General features: G+C 41.0%; 1 protein-coding gene across 2 annotated transcripts in view; it reads right to left on the bottom strand.

The window, feature by feature from the left end:
• VPS50 (VPS50 subunit of EARP/GARPII complex) overlaps positions 1 to 24,836 on the bottom strand; it is an 85,119-nt gene that overhangs the window by 43,006 nt on the left and 17,277 nt on the right. For both annotated transcript variants that reach the window (XM_053409608.1, XM_053409607.1), the window contains exons 5-18: positions 23,732 to 23,785; positions 23,015 to 23,085; positions 19,559 to 19,676; positions 19,437 to 19,472; positions 18,645 to 18,727; positions 13,200 to 13,242; positions 12,916 to 13,014; positions 10,857 to 10,997; positions 9,477 to 9,609; positions 8,485 to 8,576; positions 7,443 to 7,537; positions 6,592 to 6,690; positions 2,479 to 2,569; positions 924 to 1,100 (exon numbers count right to left, since the gene is read on the bottom strand). In XM_053409608.1, coding sequence (XP_053265583.1) covers positions 924 to 1,100; positions 2,479 to 2,569; positions 6,592 to 6,690; positions 7,443 to 7,537; positions 8,485 to 8,576; positions 9,477 to 9,609; positions 10,857 to 10,997; positions 12,916 to 13,014; positions 13,200 to 13,242; positions 18,645 to 18,727; positions 19,437 to 19,472; positions 19,559 to 19,676; positions 23,015 to 23,085; positions 23,732 to 23,785 — 1,332 coding nt within the window. The remainder of the gene's footprint in view (positions 1 to 923; positions 1,101 to 2,478; positions 2,570 to 6,591; positions 6,691 to 7,442; positions 7,538 to 8,484; positions 8,577 to 9,476; positions 9,610 to 10,856; positions 10,998 to 12,915; positions 13,015 to 13,199; positions 13,243 to 18,644; positions 18,728 to 19,436; positions 19,473 to 19,558; positions 19,677 to 23,014; positions 23,086 to 23,731; positions 23,786 to 24,836) is intronic.

Here is a 24,836-nt window from a genome sequence, read left to right as displayed (position 1 = left end):
ATCCTTGACAGTGACCATGAATCTGAATATTAATTCATTAGGAACTGTACAAGAAAAAAATTAAACCACCACTATGGGATTTATGTGGCAGAGGCTCATTTGCCCTTCAGCTATCAGCTGCTTTAGACAAGATGCATATGTAAACCGGGCAGGATTCCATACAGGCCAGTTTTTTAGTCTGTAGCAGCAATAGCAACACAGAGTCTTATGCAGCCCTAAAGCCTAACAAAGTCATTGTGGCATAAGCTTTCATGGATCAGAGCTCACTTCATCGGGTGCACAAAGTGTTCACCGATGAACAGGTATACAAATCCTGCGTACCACAGAGGAGGAGAAATGCGTTTTTAATTTTATACAGAGAGTTTAGGTCAACCAAAGCACAAGTAAATAATCTAATCAACTGAATGCAAGTTTCAACAGATTTAGTAATGACCTGGAGTTTGCATTACAGAGTGAATCCAGTCTGTTCTGGAAGATAGGCCCCCCAAAATAGTCCTGAGACTATAGTCCTATTTTGTCACCCCAATCTCCCTCATAGACCAAGGTTCTAACTGGGTTCTTACAGGTGGGCGGGTGCATCTAGGAGCGTTTGTGTTAAGTAACCAGGATGCTATGATTCCCAACATGGAACCATAGACTTGTAAAGTTGGAAGGGACCACGAGGGTCATCCAGTCTGACCCTCTGTAATGCAGGAATCTTTTTGCCCAATGTGGGGTTCAAGCTCACAACCCTGACATTTGAGATTCTTGTGCTCTATCAACTGAGCTGCCCTGAATCAAGATTTTGACAGTAACACCAGGCATGTCGAGAGGGAATTCCCTGTTTGAAGTATTATTATTTTGCAACCTCCATTTTGAAAATTAACTGGTTAGAAACACCGTGTCTCACATAATACTAAGAGCTCATCAGAGTGTTCCCTTACCCCATTGGAAGCCAGCACATCCTCAGTCTCGTCATCTCTGTTGTTGGCTTGGATTTCAAAGGGATTCCCTCCATTACAGTACTGCTCAAACAGAGTTATGGTTCTTTCTATTTCTGAAGCAGGCTGCTTGCTTGGCGACACAGAAGGGGAACGGGACTGTGCCATGAACTTAAATTCCTATTAACACAAAACAGGTGATTTATAGGCTCTGCCATGCAGTTTAAATATTGATCCACATAATAAAGGAGCGGTTTCTTGACAAGCACTGCGGTGTTTGTCTTTCAGCTAACATGGCTTTCCTTCTTTCAATTCATTTTTTTTTTAAAGACTGCAAATGTAACCATTAATTTGATGCTTGTCTAATTCTAACACACTTGCCCAATTACTTCAGGCAAAACACCCCCTGCAGCTTGGAAATGAAAGACTTTCAAAACACATATTAAGTTCATTAGTGAAGCATCGTGATGAATTACGTTACAGCAGACTTTTAAAAAAGCAAATTATGAGAATTACAATGCCTCTGCATTTACAGTTGCTTAAAAATCAATCAATATAAATGGCTGCTAAAAGTGAATTTTAACAAGTTTTCTTTTTATCATAGCATCTGGTTTTATCACTACCTTGAATGCTGGAAATAGCATGGGATGCACAAATGCTGACTCTATTTGGACATCATGCAAAACCATTGTTTAGCATAAAAAGAACGAGCCACTGTTACCCTCATGTTCCCTATATTGCTCCACTGCAACTGCAAGTTTGGAAGCTTTTGCTTCCAGTTTAATCACAGTTTGTCCCATCATCCAGACTTAACAAACTATGGTTCACCTTAAACATCTTAAACAAGCCATCTTAAACAAGCCAAATTCAAAACACTGGCTATGAAGCTTGCTTGTTTAAAAAAGCCATAGTTAACATTACACATAGTTTAGGTTTGTATAACATGCTGAACTGTGCTAAGCTTCCATCAGAAGTGATAACTTCCAGTCCTCACAGTCACACTAAAGGAGGAATACATGCAAGGTTCACTGCAGCTTGTTCTTATCAAACAAAACAATTGCTTGGAATGATGTCCAAAGGCAGCAGAAGGGCTGAATCCAGTAAACAAAAAGACCCCTCCCACATATATCCCTTGCCCCAAGTTCACACACTGCTGTTAGCAAGTAGGCCCCACAACAGCTGTCATGTTTCCATTTGTGCAAGACAATGCATACAATCTGTAGCACAAGCAAAACATCGCATTTGGATTTATTTTTATCTTTCTCATGTCGTTTTACAGCACAAGGTGCAAAAGAGCTTATTGGCAAGTGAAAAACACTTTGCACATCCAAGAACTTCTTTTAAAATTTGGTCCTTCCTATTCTGAATACAAAATGCATACGGTGCTTTAAGGTATCACCACGCTGTGTTTTGTTTCCCTAGTACAACACAGTCACTGCAAATGTACAGTGAAAGTCAAGATAATGGCAAACCCTTCAACAGTCTTGGCCAAAGTAGCCTTAACCATTTATGTTAAGCATTCGTCCCATTCCTGCTTTTTAACATGGCTAGGACTTACATGAAGCTGTAATATGCTGAAGCTTGATTTCACAGGACAAAGCTCCCACGTCTCGTTCTCCAAGAACATTCGCAGTTCTTCGAGGCGGGTTCTAAAACAAAGTTTAGTGTCAGCAAAGGCAAAGGGTGTAACAAGTCAACTATATTGAGAAATTAAGAACCTAGCTGCAGTTCCACTAAATCAAATTCTGCTATTCTTTAATGATCCTCCGTTAATGAGCTAATCACATCTCTACTACATGGTTCTCCAAAACGGATCTCTTGCAGCCACATAGGAGCCAAATGAGAAGGAAAGGACTGAGGGGTGAGATAAACTGTTTCCTACCCATGTTTCCATGAAGCTTAAGCAACAACAACAAAGGAAACACCTACACAAGCCCTCCCTGGGTAGAGTGATGAAAAGAGTAGTAAATCCTCTGCAATAAAAATATGTACCAATTGTGTACCAATGGTCAGAACTGGGAAAATTTAGTACAGTGGTACCTTGGTTCTCAAACGTAATCCGTTCCAGAAGTCTGTTCCAAAACCAAAGCGTTCCAAAACCAAGGCAAGCTTTCCCATAGAAAGTAATGCAAAACGGATTAATCTGTACCAGACTTTTAAAAGCAACCCTTTTCTGGGTGACAGGCACGTTGTCGCCCAGAAAGCATGCAAACCTAGCCAGTCTCTTACAAAACCAGATTAAAAGTCACAGTTCCCTATATTTCCTTTGTATGATGCAAAAGCACAAATGCACATTTTGTTCTGTTTCCAGAAGTTATTTTTCATCACACAGGTCTTGAAAGACCTACATTGGCTCCCAGTACATTTCCGAACACAATTCAAAGTGTTGGTGCTGACCTTTAAAGCCCTAAACGGCCTCGGTCCAGTATACCTGAAGGAGCGTCTCCACCCCCATCATTCTGCCCGGACGCTGAGGTCCAGCGCCGAGGGCCTTCTGGCGGTTCCCTCATTGCGAGAAGCAAAGCTACAGGGAACCAGGCAGAGGGCCTTCTCGGTAGTGGTGCCCGCCCTGTGGAACGCCCTTCCAGGAGATGTCAAAGCGATAAACAACTACCTGACATTCAGAAGACATCTTAAGGCAGCCCTGTTCAGGGAAGTTTTTAACGTGTGATATTTTACTGTATTTTTGGTTTCTATGGAAGCTGCCCAGAGTGGCTGGGGAGGCCCAGCCAGATGGGCGGGGTATAAATAATAAATTATTATTATTATTATCACATCTAAACAGTCATGCCAAGAATTCAAGAAAAATGGGGCGGGGGGGGGGAATTGGCGGCAATGAAATATTCTCAGACAAGATCAAAGCTTTAAAAACCAAGTCTTGCGTCTGAAAAAGAAACATTAATTGCCAGTGCTTTCCAGGCAATCGATAAAAAACACTGCTTAAATAAAACAGCATAAGCTTTGCTAACATGTTCACCACTGTTCGTATATTGCAAGGAGAAACATGCTTTGAGTTAATTGATATCCTTCTCATTTGGCTAAAAAGGGTGGGGAAGGGAAACACAATTTTCAAAGGGTATGACATAATCACATGTCTTTTTACCAGGAACTATTGAAAGTGCCCATCAATCAACAAGTGCAATTCAACAGATATCTAGAATAGGCTTTGTTTCAGTGGCTAACAAGATAACAGCTCTAATAATCTTAATCACTGAATCCCAGGAAGTTTGTTCCTACTCTAACTCTGCGTTTTAAAACAGAGCATTATGAGCTTTTCAGCTCTTCTGCTTCTCGCTCTCTCTCTTTCCAGAAGTCAATCTGTTGGTCCAGGCAGAGCAATGCCTATGAACTCCTTGCATATATCATGCACTGGTTTACTATTTTTATGCTTTGTAAGTGGCCTTCTATTTCAAAAGCGATTTGATGTAAGAGATTTACATTGTAATAAATGCAACCTCTGTTTTAATCCAAAATGGGACTTGCCCTTTCCGAACCACTATGCAAGGCAACATTCCCATGGTGTGCCACAAACCTAAGTCCAAGATCTGGAGAAATCACACTTCAGCTGATGATATGTGTACACTTGTGTTTCCAGTAATGTAGTGTAGGCTTGGCAACAAGGCATGGTCTGCTTCCAAGAGGCATGTATTACTTGAGTTCCCAAATCGCAGAGGCAAATCTACCAGTTCCTTCCTTCTGAATCCCTGAGCCACTCTTACCTGAAAGGTCCTTTATGAGTAAGGTTGTCAATTATCACCCCCAGCACTCAAACACTTATTCTCAAAAATAATGCTACCTCCCAATAAAATTGCTTAATACATTCAGTCTATGTCATAGGTTATATAAATCAATGTTCTTAATGGCATCTCTATATTACAGCTTTTTGATGGCATCACTGTATCTATAGCTCACCTGTCTACATATGTCAAGATGAACAAATCAAAGACAATGATCTTTAAAGAGCTACCAGCTGGGTAGCTCTTATGAACTAATGCATCTACAAAAGTATCTAACGGTTCTTAATTAAAGCACACAATGAGGAGTAAGAGCCGTATCCACTTGAAGTCAAAAGCCTAAAACTCCTGAAAGCTTTAGGTGATTCAGGCTCTAATACACATACAATATTTTTACAGTCCAATGGAAATTGCTACATCTTCAAAGGGCTTTGTAGACAACATTAGCCAATCAAATCTCTACAGCACCCATTCAACATCAGTATGCAACAATCACCCTCAGTCCAAATTATTACCCAGTAGGTAAAAGCACTGAAATGAATCAAGTTTCTTCCTCAATAGCCTATGCAAAAACAATGATAAATATTTTAAAATTACCTTTTGGCAGCAATTGCCAAACCCTGTATATTCAACAGTCACAATATTCTCCCTATATTTTTTGTTATGTGTTTGAAAATACAAGGCAGTATTCTCTGAAGCAAGCATTTAGAGACTTAAGCAGCGACATATTTAAAGTAGACCAGGGTACACAATGTGGTGCCCTCCAGATGTTGTTGGACTTCAGTTCCCATCAGCCTTAGCTGACATGGGCAACAGTCAAGAGATTATGTGAGCTAGGAGTCCATGGACACCTGGAGGGCACAGTGCTAGCTCTCCCTGCAATAGACAATAGCTCAAATGGCAGACCAAATGAAGAAAGTCCCCAGTTGAGTCTCAGTCATCTCCAGTTGTAGGTGTAGGAAACCTGTGGCTCTCTGGAGTTGCTGAAGTACCATTCTCATCATTCCTGGCCACTGGCCATGGTGGCTTGGGCTGATGGGAACTGTTTCCGTTCAGCAACATCTGGAGGGCCAAAGGTTCCCCATCAAAGAGCAGGTGACATGGAAGACCTCCACCTGAGACCCTGATGTGCTCCTGCAAGTTGGATTAGACAACACAGGTGCACAGGTGGTCAAACAGCCTGCCCTGGTATAAGGCATCTTCCTCCGTCCCTGTGGCAAATCTAGCCTTGCTTCTATGTAGTGAAAACAGTAGCTGGGAACCAGGCACGAGACAGGAATTTACGGGAAATGTTACTAAAAATATGTCCCCATAACACCAATGCATTGAAGTAAACTACAGTAAGCCTGCAACTTGCACACATTTAACTTGTGTGCATTCAGCTTTATGTGTGTGGCAAATAGATAAGATAGATAGATAGATGATAGATAGATAGATGATAGATAGATAGATAGATGATAGATAGATAGATGATAGATAGATAGATAGATGATAGATAGATGATAGATAGAGATAGATAGATGATAGATAGATAGATTAGATAGATGATAGATAGATGATAGATAGATAGATAGATATAGATGATAGATAGATAGATGATAGATAGATGATAGATAGACAGATGGTGGAGTTCTGAGAAAAATGACTTTGGCAATCCCACCTGCCAATGAGCCCAATGCATTTTGACTATACATGATCTTGGCTTTAGGCACGATCCATGGAACGCAAGCCCCCACTTCAGTTGCAGGCTTACTGTACTATGCACCTTGTAAAATAAAGTTTTCAGAAAGAACATTGATAAAATTTAAACATTTTATACAGAGCATTCATTTTCCAAACATAAAACGTTTTGCATTTATGGCCTGCACTTAACGACTTGAAAACCTGAAAGGGACATCGACCTCCTACAACAACTAGCCTACTATTGTAGCTCTTACCTGTGATAGTTCTTGAAATAATTCACACTTTGTTTTCTAATGGATTCTTGCAAAACCTCCGACTTGCTGCCACAAAACTCTTCACCAACCTGCATCAGCCTACAGAAGAGGATTTTCTGATTATACATTCAAGTCAAGAATTAGAGTATTCATTTCAACTACAGGTTAGGCTTCAGGTAGGCACTGTCGAAAGAGAAGCCCACATAGAACGGCCTGCATCCTCTTTTCATACTGTGGGCCATCTGTCTGTATAAAGCAACCCTCATTCCTTCAACTCTGGAAGCTATATTTCAGTCAAGGAACTTCTACAATTTTCTCAGCAGATTAAACATAAAATGGTGAAGGATCCTCAAAGAAAGACATGCAGTTAAGACTCCGACTGGTCTGGTGCAGATGAGACCTAGGGCTAGTAGACACTAAGATTGCTCCAATGCACATTAAGGCATTTGATTCTCCTAAAACATAGTGGTCTGATTTAAATCAGAATATTTGGAACATAAAGCAGATGCAGTTTCCTCAAAGTAAAGCAATGTACGTAAGTTTATTTCAGCATTTCCTAACCTAGCGCCCACCAGAGGCTTTTGGACTAGAACTGCAATCAGCCACAGCAAGGCTGGTTTAAAGTACACCAAGAATGACTCAGATTTTGGAAAAACCAGTCCAGTTAATCAGTGAAGCAATTTTAAATAGCACAGAAGTGAAGAAACAGCCATGCTATGACTTATGCTGCCTGCCGCAACCAAACAATATTTGGAAAAAAAAACTCTTAGAATTCAATGCACACACAAAAAGCTTTATTGTGTTAACTTCCACTTTGTCTCTTTATCAGAACAAATGGCGCCTGAAAATACCTGCTGACAATATCCAGGACGAAGATGAAGTCATCGTATTTGAAGTTAGACATGTCTGTGCCAAGCAAATAGGTCTTCACTTTCAGCTGGACATCCTGCAGAAAAGCAAACGTATTGAAATTGGGTATGCTTAGCCTACAGAAGATATGGTTAAGAGGCAATATGATAGCCGTTTTCAAGGATCTGAAGAGTTGTCACATAGATGACAGCGCAAATTTGTTTCTGCTGCTCCAGAGCAATAGGCCCAAATCCCACAGGTTCAAAAGATACGAAAAGGGATTTAGACGAAATGTTTGGCACAACTTCCTGACACTATGCACTGTTCAACAGTGGAGCAGATTGCCTTAGAAGGCTGGACAGCCACCTACTGGGGATATAGCATGGTTAGGATGGTCCCTGAGCTCTCTTCCAACTCTATGATGAAGCAGGTGCCTTCATAGCATTTGATACCTATGATAAATGGCTGAAACCTTTCAAGGGATACTCAGTCATGGATCTAAACAAATCAAATAACCAACACTTGAGGAGTGGGTTAAAGTTGTTTATTCAAAGTTACTTCTAATTTGTGAAGAACTTGCAGCCTCCATATATAATATAGTCTGCATCTAACCGGTTTTGCCATCACATTGCTACCATTACATTTTATAAGGCAAAACATCCATGAACAAGAGGGGAGGTGTCATGAGGCTTGGGGAATCCTAAGGTTTGGAGAGGTACTGTTTGGGGTGGGGAAAACAGAAAACCAGAGGGAGGCAGTGGGAAATGGAGTACCTGGAATCAACAAGAGAAACATTCTTTCCCAAAGAATCTTCTATCTACTGTCCATTCAAGAGAAATTGACGTTTTCATCATTTCATGCTCTTTAAACTCAATTTTAAGAACATGAAACTATGCGACAGAAACGAACCTATTTTTCTCTGATGCTATGAACAACCAGAGATAATGGGGGTTTTTTTACATTCTTTCCTAAAAGTCCAATTAATGTTTTTCAAAAACAAGCATTTGGTGGGGCTGGAAAGCATTTCGCCAATTTAAAACGAACCTGCCATATTCGCGAAAGTCCATGTTCCAATTTCTTTTTCACGTAGCTGCGGTCAAAATTGGTCTCCTCAGCACCCATGACGTTGCTTCCATCTGGAAAATAATGTATGTGTTTTACATGTAAGCCGACAAGGAAGGGGGATTCACTCTGTGCATGCGAGCACGTGTGCGCTTTATTTTAATGTGAGACAAAATTTCACATCCTTTAGGCTCACTTCACACTCCACGACAATAGCAAGCCCACACCCCAAATCCCATAATGTGGCAGAGACAATGCCACCACACTGACCTAAAATGAAGGGCATTAACCAAGATGATAGCAGGCCCACTCAACATGCACCACACACACAATGTCCCACTACCCCCATCCAACACATGGTTCCTCCATAGCAAAGGCATAAAAAGTAGTAATAATAACAATAATGCTCTAATAAGGTGTGCCGCACAATCCTTTTGTGTGCCTACTCAGAAGCAGGGCTTTTTTTCAACCGGAACTCACTGGAACTCAGTTCCGGCACCTCTCAGGTAGGCACTATTGCCATTCTAAGAGAACAAGGAAGGCATTCATGGTGAGTTCAGGCACCTCTTTTTCTAGAAAAACAGCGCTGTTCAGAAGTAATTCTCATTTTCTCCAGGAGGATTACTCGCTAAAAAGTTTGTTTAGGATTTCAGTTTCGGAGCGTTCACAGAGGCTAGATATTCACTATTATAATGCTTCATGAGGTAACAACTGCAAAATCCCTCAAGCTCCTAAAATAGTAGGTTGAGAGAGATCAACTGTGCCTAACAATTTTCTTTTACAAAAAAAATATATCATAAATTGCCATTTATACAGGTTCCCGATTCCAAATCTTACTGTTACCCTGATGGATATTGGAAGAGCTTTTGTCCTATTGTTCATACAGCCCCGACTACATTTTTCACATTCTGAAACTAACTCAAAATACATATTTTATTCAGATAATACATTCAGATAGCATAACCAGTTCCTACCAGAAGACGAAGGAGGTTCACCGTGATCGTATTTTTCATGCCACTCCATGGTTCGGTAGTAACTGAGCATGACCTCCCACAGGGCTTTGCAGAGGTCAGCAAGGCAAGGAATGTAACTGTCTGACGTGATGTGCTAAGGAACATACAAGCAAGATCTGTGATGTTTTTCTTCATTCTAAGTTTTGTCAAATGCAGAATTTGTATGCAGAAGGAATATGACAAATACACACATACAACATCTGTACAATATGGCATATATGCTGTACTGTTTTTAAATGCTGTACTGTTTTTAACATTTGATTGGGAGCCGCCCAGAGTGGCTGGGGAGACTCAGCCAGATGGGTGGGGTATAAATAAATTATTATTATTATTACTATTATTATATTAGTAGTAGTAGTAATAGTAGATGAAAAGAATAATACAGAATGAGGGAAACCACCCTATTCCCTAGATTTTTTTAAACACACACACACATATACTTTCCCCCTTTCAAGCCCCATGGAGTGCAAATAAAACAAAAAACTGTTCGCTTTCAGTAACAAATGAAATGGGCAAGTGCACATGCCAATAATTTAGTTTAAAGTATTAGTTAATTTTGTATTGGTTAAGAGGCAGAAGAGCCTAAACGCATTCAAGAACACTTCCAATTTGCCAAGAGATTGTACATAACAATTAACAGGGCTTTAAATACACCATTGATTTAAAAACGCCATGGTTTTTGGCACTCAAAAACTTGAAGTGTTCTTCCAGTCCTGCCAATAAAGCTAAATAAATTAAGGAGGCGCAACGTTTTAAACACTTCAGTGAAAGAAAGAATTATTTTGAAGTGTCCAAAATAAGCTAGGATGCTGATTTGGTATATAAACCATTCCTTTCACGGAAAGGCTGCTAAGAGTGAATTCACACCACAATATTCTTCTCACATAGTTTTTAATGGATGAGATGCATTCATGCAGCAGAGCTACCCAAGTCTAGAGAAAAAAAGTATTTGATAAAATCTCCCCACCCACTGCCCCCAGGGGGTCTCTCCCCCATTCATCCATTAAGCTTTCTTGAAAGCTTAAAAGCTCCCATTGACTCCCCCCCCCAACTAATTGCTGTGCAGAAGGGCCATTTCCAGGGTTGGTCAGTGCACAGGAAAGGAAGGGTTAACTCTTCCCTTCCAGCCATGATCCCCACCCCCTCCAAATCCCCCACTACAACGAAGCATTTAAAAGGCTCCCATTGGCTACTACCCCTGATGACTATGTTCTACCTTCATGGTGAGAGACAATATGCTTCTGAGTATCAGTTGCTAGAAATTCCTCGCCATTTTTTTTCTTCCAATGTGGCCTATACATGCAAACACAAAATGTCCCAAGCCTTCATACGACTACGTACCATGCACAGGTCCTTGTACTGAAGTTTCTGGAACTTGGTGTCTGTGTTTCCCGCACACAGCTCTACGTAACCGAGAACAACTTGGAATACAGTGTTGTGAATGGCTTGAGTAAAGTGCATGTGCAGTTGGTCCATGGCTGTCTGAAGAGAAAGGATGGGGAGAGTCATTAATGCATAATGGAAAGCCAGTTCCCCAGTTCCTGTTCCTTAAGTCACAGACTCTCATTCTAGGCAACAGCCTTCAGACACTCAAGCAGCTTCCGTGGCACTTAGTGGCTTTTTCACCTTCAGAAGATAAGCCAGCAATGACCATACTTGGTTGGAGATAACTTAGACACATTTGCCCATACAGTGGTACCTCAGGTTAAGTACTTAATTCGTTCCGGAGGTCCGTTCTTAACCTGAAACTGTTCTTAACCTGAAGCACCATTTTAGCTAATGGGGCCTCCTGCTGACACTGCGCCGCCAGAGCATAATTCTGTTCTCATCCTGAAGCAAAGTTCTTAACCCGAGGTAATATTTCTGGGTTAGCAGAGTCTGTAACCTGAAGCGTATGTAACCTGAGGTACCACTGTACTCTAGTAACTTTTAGGCTATTGCATTGTATTGTATGTAGGATTGCCTTTAAAAATGGCTCAGAAACTGTGGTTGGTTCGAAACAGAGCCAAAATACTATTAACCGGGACTGAGCAACGCTTTACCAGCTGCATTGGCCCCCAGTAATCTCCCAAGCCCCATTTAAACTGCTGGCTTTAAATGGTTTGGGACCTAATTAAAAGAAAGATCACCTCCCCCCCACTCATGTCTACCTAAATCTTATCAACAGTGGTCCTGGCATGGGTGTCCCCCACCCAGCAAAGTGAGGCTACAAAGGAGAGGAGGAGGGCCTTTCTAGTGGTGGCACCACCAGACTATGGTGCCACCTTCTTGGCATCAGGTGAATATCTTTTTTATTCCGCCAGGATTTTAATAGTGTTTTGGGTTATTGTGACTTAGCGTGGTTTTAACCCGAGCTATAACCTGTTTCTGCTTTGCAGTCTGTTTGTTTTGCAGGTCAAAATTTTAGTTGTGAGTTTGTTTTTGCTTATTGCAAATTTTAATTGCTCTTATTATGGATCGGCAGAGATATAAATCTTCTCTTCCTCTTATCCCACACAGCCTCCGCTGAAGCAAAATGTAAAGAGAAGGAGTAACGCTGGACCTGGAAGTGGCAGAGCAGGTGTAATTTTGAAAAGTACCCTTTAGTGGGCTGTTTGTATGTGTGTGGCAGGGGCCTATAAGCCTTACAAAAGAAAACACCCAAGGCTTAATAACGCAGCTGGAAATCAGATGAGCCGTAGATAAGGAAATGAATGGACTATAAAAGATTATTGCAAATGTGAAACTAGAGAACAGTAAATCCTCTTATGGTCTAGTCAAACACACAATTAACATATTTCCCCCCAAAACAGGGTTCAACAAATGGAGAGGTCCTTTAAGGAAAGCAGACCCAAGAAACAGACTGAAGGAAAAGAATAAATGTGCAGTAGGTGATTGGCAAGCCTGCCACTGAGCAAAAGCCAGCCAGGCTTGGTTGCCAACACAAGACACCCTGAGCATTCTTGCCCAGATATATTCTGTCTGCCAGCTAGAGAACTAGTGAGCATGTGCCATAACCATTTATATTTCCAACTAGGGAGCACTGGATGCAATGCTAGCTACACTTAACAGCAGATATGTGCATGTGCAAGGCATCCATCTTGGGTGGTTCAACTGCTGAACAAACCAGGGATGAGCGCACTAAGGGAGTAATCATTTACTAAGAACTGATTTTCTTTCAGTCGTGTTTTTATTTTATTTACTCCCAGGGTCTGTATGTATTCCATCACTAGTGTCTATTGACAGAAACAACCTGCCTATAATCTGTTAGATAGTACTGAGTTTGCAGAGAATGTATTTGACCATTTTGGTTGTTTCTGTATTATAAGCATTTTTCGCCACCAAAGCAGATAGCTCACATGGTTAAGACAAGCTAGCCTGCTTCATAAGCAAGACGTAACAACAAACAGGGAATGCTCACCTGCGTTTTCCCAAGTAGTCTGTAAGCCTGCTGCACCTTGGTATAGTGGCTGATGTCAAAGTTCTTGCAGATTTTGGAAAGCGCGACATCTAACTGCTCCTAAAATGTCAAGTCATGAATATTCAGTAAAATGAAATAGCTATACAGATTGAAAAGATATGATTTATATGGAGACATTCATGTATCATAAGAAAGCAAAATGCAATATAATCATCTGAACAGATGAAGTGCCCCTTAGCCAAGGTATTCACTCTGTCAAAAAAATCAATAGACTGCATTCTCACCTCAATTTGCTCCAAAGTGTCCTGTAGTTTTGAATTCAATTCACTGCGAAACAATAAAGTCCAACATTAGATCATTTAGAACTAAGCCAACAAGTTATACAAGTGTTTCGGGCTGTGATGAATGTTGTGGTACATCAGTGCAATTGGGCAGATCTTTTATAGAATAGAGTTTCTGCCAGCAATGCTGTAAGATGACTGAAGAGACACACACCCCGCCACCCGCCAAAACCACATCTCTAAAAGAGATCTATTATCCTCAAATCATCTCTGTAGGCCATTAGACACAGAAGCGTCCATGCTCAAGTGAGCAGCTTATTTATTTTTATATAAGATTTCTTACCGACCCTTCACCTTATGGTCCCAGAACTACTTACAATAATAAAACATGCAGCTTTAGAAACAAATAAAGCTATTGCAATTATAAAACACATGAAACTGTTTCAAATGAAAAAGCCTACTAACTGTATGTCCCATGCAACCCCCAAGAATCCTCTCTGAATCTTAGAATCTTTCATTCTGTGACAAAATTTTGACATTTGCTCAGACCCTGAACAGAAATCTACCAAAAGCTGATGGATTTTCCAGATTGCAAGTTTCCTCACATCTAGACTTGCATTGCATGACAAAACTAAATCAGGGAAAGGAAATAATAAAAGTATTATTATAAAACCCAGTTATTTCTCCCCCCCCCCCTTTTAAGCTTCATGATCACAATGATGTGCTAAGGAAGGCATTGCAAAATAGCTTAATTTTGCAGCACAGCTAAGCCACATGCACTGAAATGATGCCTCGCGGTTAATGAGCACTGTGTATTTTATAGGTGGTTTAAACAGCAAAAGCAACCAAAGTATGGATGTCTTTTTAAAGCGTGCATGCTGAATTTTATGCTGAATTTTAATACTTGTGCTCTGTACATTGCACTTTTCAGTTAATTTGTTACATGCATGAATTAATGAGAAAAGGTACAATGAGAAATCCTGGATGGTCATTCAATATTTTACAAGACAACCCACCCCCAAAGAAACGTCTTAAAGCAGCACCATAATGTGCTACATATATCAATACTGCATAGTAAGAAGAACCTTGCTGGATGAGGCCAAAGGCCCCTCTAGCCAAGCATCCAATTCTTACAGCAGCCAACCAACCAGGCACCTATGATACCTGAGTTCAACAGCACTCTCTTCACTCGTGATTGCCAGCAACTGATGTATGGTGCCTCCAACACTGGAGGGTAGAAGACAGCCTTATCCTCAAGCTCAGAGCTTTCCAAACATTTTAAGTTGGTGACACACTTTTTAGGCTTGCATCATTTTGTGACACAGTAATTCAGTTTTACTAGCAAGCCAGAGGTTAAACTAACCCCTTTCCAGCCCCGGGAGGAGCGTGGGGAGCACTGGCGCGACACAGCTGCAGCTAACACACTTAATGTGTCACGGCACACAGTTTGGAAAGCCCTGCTCTAGGTGGTGAACCCACAACCTATGGGCACCATGTTTGGTGCCAGCCCCTGGCAAAATCAGACACCTCTTTTCCCGCTGATGAGACTTTGCTGCTAGATGGTCTTGGCTCTTCTGCAGTCTTACATGCTTTACCTTACAAAGGCATTACTTCTGCCTATGGAGCGGCATTACTGTTAGAGGAGGTCTTAGTTCTCATGCTCCAGGGAGGAATGGTACTGGAATGCAAAAACATTCAAGCAATGTTGGCGCACCAGAGGGAGAAGAGGCGCCTTTGAAAGGTAAGCAGATGGAGCTCTGAGAGTTAGGTTTTCTTCCCTACTATGGCCCTGTAAAGGACGCGTGTGGCGTTGTGGGTTAAACCATAGAGCCTAGGGCTTGCAGATCAGAAGGTCGGCGGTTCGAATCCCTGCGACGGGGTGAGCTCCCATTGCTCGGTCCCTGCTCCTGCCAACCTAGCACTTCGAAAGCATGTCAAAGTGCAAGTAGATAAATAGGTACCACTCCTGCGGGAAGGTAAACGGCGTTTCCGTGCGCTGCTCTGGTTCGCCAGAAGCGGCTTAGTCATGCTGGACACATGACCCGGAAGCTGTACGCCGGCTCCCTCGGCCAATAAAGCGAGACGAGCGCCGCAACCCCAGAGTCGGTCACGACTGGACCTAATGGTCAGGGGTCCCTTTACCTTTACGGCCCTGTAACTTTCTGAAAGGCTGGGTTGGGCCTTGAATTCATACAGGATACAAACCATGCCAGAAATAGTCTATGAGTGTTGTTGCATGCTGCCACTGACTATGGCTGGCGCACCCTGCACCCCCCCCCCCCACTAAGGGAAAGGCACCCTGCGCCATCACAGAGGACTGCAAGACACATATCTGAGTATTTGCTGGATGCAGACATAGTGAAAGCCACGGGAGACACATTCATTTCCTCTGCTTCTGGCATAGTACAACCAGAACGCAGTATCCATTTCAGATACAAAATATATACAATCCAATTTTTTTTTTTAAAAAAAATACTTGATCCATCTCTGATAGTGGGGAAAATATAGTCAGGAGGAGCAACAAAAGAAAAGAAAGCTTATTTTACAAGCCTCCTTTTGTTCTTGCCACTCTTTCCCACACCGGGCTTTTCACATATAGACCCTGTGAGAATAATTCATTCCATCTAGAGCTGATTATTTTCCAGACAAATTGTTTCTTTGGTGCATCGTGTATTATAGCGGAGGGGAGGGATATACCTCAAATTCGCTTTGTTCATATCAAGAGCAAATTGACAGAATTCCACAGCGCAAAGCTCAAATCCATAACACGCGACAAAATGAAATATAACAATCCCTGGGCATAACAATTTGATCTTTCAAAGACGCAATTAACTGTGCCAACACGTTAATTCATGGCATTCATTTTATTCAGCCAATTAATTAAGGCATATTAAGAGGGCCCTGTTTGTATCCTTGCCTGCCTTAATCTGGCATGAAACAAAAGAGAGCAATATCATGCCAGCACAGAAAAAGCAGCAAAAAGTACAACCAAGAATATTAAAGAAACTCCAATTATGGATATATCTAATTTCAGTATTTACTTAAAAAATAAATAAATCACAATACACTTCGAGAGACATGTCCAAGACAACATATTTATAATAATATTGTTTAACTTAACTGATTTCATTTTTTTTTTTAAATTCTTATATTCTGCTTTTCTCATTTTGGCAATAGAAAACCTATTGAAAAATGTGTCCGGCAGAGCAGGACTGGGCTGGGCAGAGGCATCCATCTGTTACTACCTGCAAAGTAACAGCAGCATCACTCTGCTAGCGGGGAGCTCCCCCTTCTCCTGTCTATTGGATGGCTGTGTGGCGATCACACAGGGTCCCCGGACGTTTGACGGTCTATTGATCCCTGTGCCACCACTGTGATCGCTTCCCTGCTGCAACCAACTCTGGGCTACACACTGAGTCCAGACAGTTGTTAACATTAAACCAAATAAACAAGTTTATTTTATAAGCATTAACAAGTTTATGGTTTCAGATAATTTTTCTTGTCAGTTTCTTAACCTTAGTTTCTTTACCGGCCTATACCTTCCTACTACCTTCTGACTGATTATTCCAACTGTTTAACTGACTCCTCCTTAACAGATTCTCTCACTCTCTCACATCAAACCAGCCCAACCCACAGACTTAGCCTCCCTCTCTCTTCTCTAACTCCTCCCCTTGGGTTCCTATAGGTTAGTCATTTTACAATTAGTTAACCCTTTCCTTATGAACCCAGTATGATGTCACACACCTAGGAGGGCAAATGCAACAGGCTGAAAGTGCTGCCAGGAGGATACCCTCCCAGCAGAAAGCTCCCAAACAGGGCTTTCCAGGGGTGGGACTGAGGTGGCTCAAGCTTCATTGGATTCTGTGATGGCATCAAGGCCAATTCAGGCCTGATCACAGCGCTGTGATCTGCGTCCTTCACCCCACCCGTGTGGAAGTGCTGTAGATCTGTAAAGCCCCAGTAGACCGGGAGGAAGAAGTTTAGATTGCTCCATAAGAAATAAATATAAAATATAGATGGATGAGAGAAGGCCAGAGCTTAAGGGCCTCATTCCCCCTTTCCTTCAGCAACCAGACGCTGCAAAAGGAGTCCTGATTGGCAGTTGGGCCAGACAAGCAACTGGAAGGGGCAGGATTCTGGCTTCTCTTCTCCACTTAATTAGCTAAACTGGGGCTTTTCTCAGTGGACTGGGCTTGCACTTTTGACTCTGCCAATATTTTTCACTTCTCCCGCTAACCTGAAGTACAATGCAATGAAACAGAACACCTGTTCAATAATTAAGCAGCATCAATACACAAATGTCACTAGCAAACCCATCAATGATGTATAGTTTTACGCATTTGAATGTCTGCAAGATTAATAAGGCTGCTGTGCATTTATTTCAATTACAAGAGTCTAGCCCATTGTTAAATACACAGACACAGGTACACAGAGGGGCAAAAGATTAATGGTGTGCCAAGGCAATCAGCTAAGAATTTTTATTTGTAAATATGCAAGAAGCATTTGGCACAGCCGCACAATTGTTGCCCAGACTATGCCCACCTCTTGCCACTTGGATGAACATTTGTAGCTCTCTCATACCAACGCTGAGCCCTAACGTTTTGTGGTGGCTCCAAAAACATTCTATCCAGCACCAGCAATCAGAACACCTAGGAAGCTGGGAAACAGTACTTCTAAGCACTCCCACCTCCCAGCACTTCCCTGCTCCCTTATCTTAGGAATCATCATGCAAAATTAAATTATGATAGATTAAGAGGTGGCCATATGCACAGCCAACAGATGAGCAACTTTCTACTGGAAAGCCCGGGGATTCTTAGAAACCAAAAAGTACTAAGATTTGGAAAGAGATAGTGTAATTTGTTAGATTCTAGGGCTGGTACACGCATATGCACAGACACACACACACACACACACACACACACACACACACACACAATCTGTGGGGCCCAGATCAGTACTAAATCTGGATCCTGCACTGAATCCATTGCTTTAAATGTGTTTTAAATTTACGGTGTGTATGCAGCCTCAGATGCAAATCCAACTGCATCCAGATTATATGTGTTTGGGATTGCAGCTGTACACAGATACCAAAATGAACACAATATACAGCACCACTTTTTAGCCTTCAGTGGCAATCAGTTCATGTTAAAAAGAAAGTGCTACCTTGCAAAACCGTTCAGCCATGTGGCGCTTTCATTATGAGCCGCTATGTGAAGCAAGTCAGGAAATTATACAGAAAGTTAATTGCACTTTACAGGCCTTTTAAAAACAAACACCACACACACACACACACCAAAACTTGTTTTTTCAAGATGGAAAATTAATCTCCAGTGCTCGGGCCCAGTAAATTATAATTTGTGAGGTGTTCCCTAAAGAATCGCATGCTCCTTCATTGTCCCTGTGTGCCTAAAGAACAAAATCAACTCTGGAAGACGCCTGTTGCGTTACCTGATGCAACTGTAGTGTTTGAAAGTGCTAGCTGCTTTCTGGCATTCCAGGCAGAGCTGGATAGCCCCAGGGTAATCCTCCTCCTGTGGGAAATAAGACATAGAATAAGAACTCAACAACACTGACATTGAGTTTATTAAAGAAAAAAACCTGCAATCACTGCATTTCCTGAGAGAAGGCTCTCTGATCTGCTCAAGATAGCTGTGCTTGATGTTTCCAGTCTTTGCAACCCAACAGTATAGCTCATTTGGTAGAGCATGAGGCTCTTAATCTTGAAGGTCATGGGTTCAAGCCCCATGTCGGGCAAAAAGGTCCCTGCACTGCAGGGGGTTGGACCAGATGACCCTCAAGGTCCCTTCCCATTATGATTCTGTGATTCTATCCTGCACTGCAGGGGTTGGACTAGATGACCCTCGGGGTCCCTTCCAACTATACAGTTCTATGGCTTGCTGTGGGTGGTTACCAAAGCACAAACTATTGACCTTCAGGCACAGGAGGGGTAAGTCCACAACCCAGGAGGCTGCCAAACATTTATAAAATAGTAACAATTTCACCTCTCTCCCACGTAAGCCTAATCTGTGATTGGTTCTTCATAAAAGTAGGCATAACAATTAACCCAGCTGATGCAACACAGGAGCATACAAGAGCAGCCAAGGCCTGGCCTCGCTCTTCAAAGGGAGTTATAGCCCACAGATGGGCCAAGATGGCAGCCCCTAATACAGTTAGAATGCCTGTGAACAAAAAGATGTTCCCTTCAATTACAATTAAATTATAGTCCGGTTATATTCTTACCTCCAACATTTCACTTAAGCGGACATCAGTTTGTTGCTGGAAATTAAAAGGAGGGAGAGGTCACTGCACAGAACACTAGAGAAATGATTTCTATAGTTAAAAACATGAAACTCTGCTCATACCAGGGTTTTTATCGTTCTCAGAGATTTTAGCAGCCCCATCAGCAACTGGCGTTTTCGTTGATTGGCAAGGAGGCCCAAGCTGGCTTGAGTAAAACCCTCTTTTGCTGTGCTCAGATGTCTGCAGAAGTCAAATAATATATTTTTTTTCATAATGAAAGAGTAACTCTCATGGAATACAATAAGGCTTGTGTATAAAAATGAGCAATGCTATGCTAAGTCTGTGTTCTAAAGCAAAGACCAGTACTAATAAACAATAAATAGATTCCCAAAACTTTCTAATTACCTCACACGACCACCACATGTGATAGAAATTGCCTTCCTTGATCTTACATTTCCAACATAATTTGTCCCCGGTTTTGTACATTTTATCTAATTTTACAGGCGTAATGTACCACCTGTACATCATTTTATACATATTCTCTCTAAGTGTTGTACATGCCGAGAATTTCATACCTTTGTTCCAGAGCTTCTTCCACTTATCAAATTCTATGTTGTATCCAATGTCTATTGCCCATTTCACCATTACTTCCTTTATTTCCTCATTCTTGGTGTCCCATTCAAGCAACTGGCTGTACATTTTTGATAGGAGTTTTGATTTGCTTTCTAATATTTCTACCTGGAATCTGGATTTTTTATCATTCTTCCCGTTCTTTTTGTCCTCAGTCCACATAGCATTAATTTGGTGAAATTGGATCCAACATGTCAGTTTATTCTTTACCTCTTCATATGGCCTAATCTTCCATCCATTTTCTGTTTTTACTAGCAAATCTTCATACGTCCATCTTTCTCCTTCAATGTTTGTTTTTTTTATTGTCAATATATCGATGGGTGATAACCACCAAGGGGTATTTTTTTCCAGTAATTTTTTGTTTCTCTCCCATACTTCCAACAGTGGCCCTCTAATAATATGATTAGAAAATCCTTTGTGGACCTTTTCCTTATTGCGCCACAAATAAGCATGCCAACCAAATCTTATATTGAATCCTTCTAAGTCTAACAGGTCTGTGTTTTTGATGACAATCCAATCTTTAACCCAACAAAGGCAGGAAGCTTCATAATACAACTTTAAATTTGGAACTGCAAATCCGCCCCTGTCTCTTTGATCTGTAAGTAATTTGAATCTAATTCTTGGCCTTTTTCCTTGCCAAATAAATTTGGAGAGTATTTTCTGCCAATCTTTAAAAACTGAGGTTCCCCTGATTATCGGTAAATTTTGAAATAAAAACAGCAATCTCGGTAATAAACTCATCTTAATTGCTGCCATTCTTCCCAACCAGGATAGCTTTATTCTGTTCCAGGTGTCCAGGTCTTTCTTTATTTCTTTCCAGGTGTTTGTGTAGTTGTCTTCCATTAAATTTATATTCTTCGTCGTTAGCCAAATTCCGAGGTATTTTATTTTTCTAGTTGCTTTAATCCCCGTCTGTGATTCAAGTTGGTTTTTTACCTCTTCTGACATATTTTTGGTCATCATTTTAGTTTTTACTCTATTTAATTTAAAGCCGGATAATTTTCCAAATTCTTCTAGCAAATCTAACACTTTACCGACACTTTTTTTTGGGTCTTCCAGCGACAACATAAGATCATCGGCATATGCTTTTAATTTGTATTCTTTCACTCCAATTCTTATACCGCGTATCTCCGAAGTTTTCCTTATCTTATTTGTGATTATTTCCAACACCAAAATAAACAAAAGAGGTGATAGAGGGCACCCCTGTCTTGTCCCCTTTGAAATTTCAAAGGATTCTGTTAAGTTATTGTTGATAATTAATTTAGCGCTTTGTTGTGAGTAAACTGCTTTTATTCCTTCCAGGAATGTGCCCTCTATCCCTGTCATTTCCAAACATTTTATTAGAAAAAGCCAGGATACATTGTCAAAAGCCTTTTCGGCGTCAATGAACATTAATACCGCGGGAATTTCATTTTTCCATTCTAAGTATTCAATAAGGTTTATTGTATGTCTTATGTTGTCTTTTATTTGCCTATTAGGTAAAAAACCAGCTTGATCATTGTGAATGAGTTTAGCTAAGCACTTTTTAAGTCGACTCGCCATTACATCTGCGAAGATCTTATAATCATTATTTAATAATGAAATCGGTCTATAGTTTTTGATGTTAAGTTTATCTGAGTCAGGTTTCGGTATTAGCGTAATATGTGCTTCTTTCCAGGACGCTGGTATTCTTCCTCCTCTTAGAATCTCATTCATTACTTCACAGAGCACCGGTGTTAAAAGTTCTTCTAAGACTTTGTAATACTTGGCCGATAGGCCATCTGGCCCCGGCGCTTTCCCCAGTTTCGTCTTCTTTATCGCCTCCTGGATTTCCCCTACTTTTATGGGTTTATTTAATAGGCTTCTTTCCTCCTCCAATATGCTGTTAATTCTATTTTCTTCTATGCATTTTCCTATTTCTATTATATCTTCTTCTTCTCTTTTATATAACTTTTCATAGAATTTAAGGAAGCTCTTTTTTATTTCATTAGGATCTTCCAAGACTTGTTCTTCTACTTTTATTTTATTGATTACGCTTTGTTTTCTCCTTTTTCTTAGTTGCCACGCCAGAAATTTACCAGTTTTATTTGCAGACTCGAAAAAATTTTGTTTCATTAACTTAATGAGTTAATGAGACCGCCAGCATTTTAAAAGCCCCCGGGACAGCGGAGAAGTCTCCGCTGTCCCGGGGGCTTTTAAAATGCTGGGGGTCGGCATTTTAAAATGCTGAGAAGTCTCCGCTGTCCCGGAAAGGCAGGCGGGGGGGAGCAAAGACTTTTGCCCCCTGCCGGCCTTCAGAAGAGGTCCAGGACCTCTTCTGAAGGCCGGCGGTGGGCGAAAGTCTTTGCTCCCAACCGCCAGCATTTTAAAAGAGGTCCCCGGATATTTCCCTATGGGCTTTCTTCTTGCGAAGCAAGCCCATAGGGAAATTCGTCTGGCGAAGCACCTCGAAAAACGGAAAACTCTTTCTTCTTGCGAGTTTTCCGTCTTGCGAGGCATTCGTCTTGCGAGGTACCACTGTACTGAGATGTCCAGGAGAACACTAACATTCCCTCCCATGCATTCTCTGGTATATCACCCATCAGGGTAACAAAGGCTGTTTCCGTTCAATACCTAGGTCTGAACCCCGATTGGAGTGGATCCAAACAGAGGCAAACTCTTGATTCAGATATCACACCAAAACAGGGTTAAGGACGATTAACTTTGATCTGGCACAATGTCAGCCTTGTAAGTAAGCACACAGAAGTTACTAGCCTACAAAAATGTTTACTAGCTTGTAGCTAATAAATGTAGCCAATAAAGACATTCGCAAGAAGTGAAGTTTTAAATTACCTATTTTTGTCTAAACCTGAAATATATAGCTAAAGGAAAGTAGCAGCAAAAGTAAAGGCAGCTAGAAAACTACTTTAAAATGATACTTTTTTCATTTTGTAAAGCAAATCAAGCATCAGTAAAAGGGTGCACTATACCGTCTTCCATTTGTGCAAATAACAGCAGCTAATTGGAGGCTAGTCTGTAAGGATGTAACTCGTTCAAGCTCCTGCAGAAAGACAAAAGCAGCAATTTATTTCTCCAAGGATACAAAGCAATTGGCTTAAAAGGAGACGCCCTCTTACAAAATGTACTCTTAATTTACATTCAGTCCATTCTTTTTTTTTTTTAAAAAAAGGTAAAATAAAAATTGAACATCATAGTAAGTAAAGAGCTGTGTATTGGTATAATGTCTTGGTATAGGTCCATGTATGCACCAAGATGACTCCCAGTACAATTCTGCACACACATAAAGCATTTGGCTCACATTGAAGCTTTGAAAGATTATGACCTCCATGGAGTTAAGCTCTACAATTTATAGACTTGTCATTCTGAAAATAAAATCACATTTCAAACTGCACAGTTTGGGATCCATTTTTATTTTTATTTTTTTGGTCATACTGGAAATCTCTAAATGACAAAATTCAGCATTTGCTTTTTCAGAAACCATAAATAATATATTTAGTTCATGAGATAGGAAAATAAGAAAATAGGGCTGCTGGATAAGGCCAATAGCCCAACACAGGGCAGCATCCTGGTCTCATAGTGGCAGCCATATGCCTACAGGAAGACCACAGCCAGATCCTGAGTGCAGCAGCGCTCTCCTCACTTACTTAAAAATAATAAACAAGCACACAGTGGATTCATTAATTTACCTTGACATATGAAGGTTGTTTTTCGAGTATCAAGTCTGCAACTTTTTTAGATACCTTAAAGAAAACATTCAAGTTACGAAGCAGCAGATATAAGCAGGGTACTATTTTAAAAGAGCAGGTTGACAGGAAGCACTTAGAACCTCTTCAAAAAAAATCAGTAAGTCCTCCACAACATTAGATTAGATCTACATTAAAATATTTGCATGTAAAAAATGATAAACACTCCAAAAATGATGGCCATATATGAAGCAAATGCATGAGAACTTACAGGCTCTCATTGGAAACCAGTAGCAGAATGTAAATTAACCTCCCACCCCATTTCAAATTGAAAGATACTCTTGAATAAAAATTGAGAGACATCCAACAATGAAGCTTAATATAGTCATTTTACCTTGTCATTAATGCATAATCATATATGATTCATCTATAAAAGAGATTTAAATAAATCCACATTTGTGGCAGAGATGCCATCCTAAAAGCAATTTACGGAATGCAGCAATGACTATTTGTGTACCAATGTTAATTTATTACTTTTCTTTTAATGCGCTGTATGTTTCTTTCCTCTTTCCACTACTTCTGAGTTCCAGTAAATGCAATGTGAGTGCACCTGGTACTCAGCCAGCAAGGAACAAAATAAGCGTAGTTAAGCCATCATCTGTGGTACTAGAAGAGACACACAAGTCACGACACTGGATTCTTTGCCTTAAAGCATTAACGTCTGCAAATTTGCCCATATCATCCAGATTATAATGTGCATCCTCAAGAGAACTGGAATCTCTCTTCCCCCGTGTGTGTGTGTGTGTGTGTGTGTCCCATGCTTGCACAATTCAATGGATGCCTTAAATAACATAAACTAGTCCACCCACGGGTGGACGCGGGTGGCGCTGTGGGTAAAAGCCTCAGCGCCTAGGGCTTGCCGATCGAAAGGTCGGCGGTTCGAATCCCCGCGGCGGGGTGCGCTCCCGCTGCTCGGTCCCAGCGCCTGCCAATCTAGCAGTTTGAAAGCACTCCCGGGTGCAAGTAGATAAATAGGGACCGCTTACCAGCGGGAAGGTAAACGGCGTTTCCGTGTGCTGCGCTGGCTCGCCAGATGCAGCTTTGTCAT

Source organism: Podarcis raffonei, chromosome 12 (assembly GCF_027172205.1).
Source record: "Podarcis raffonei isolate rPodRaf1 chromosome 12, rPodRaf1.pri, whole genome shotgun sequence".
Lineage (NCBI taxonomy): Eukaryota > Metazoa > Chordata > Lepidosauria > Squamata > Lacertidae > Podarcis > Podarcis raffonei.
Note: the sequence above shows the minus strand (reverse complement) of the source record. Positions and strands in the feature narration are given on the sequence as shown.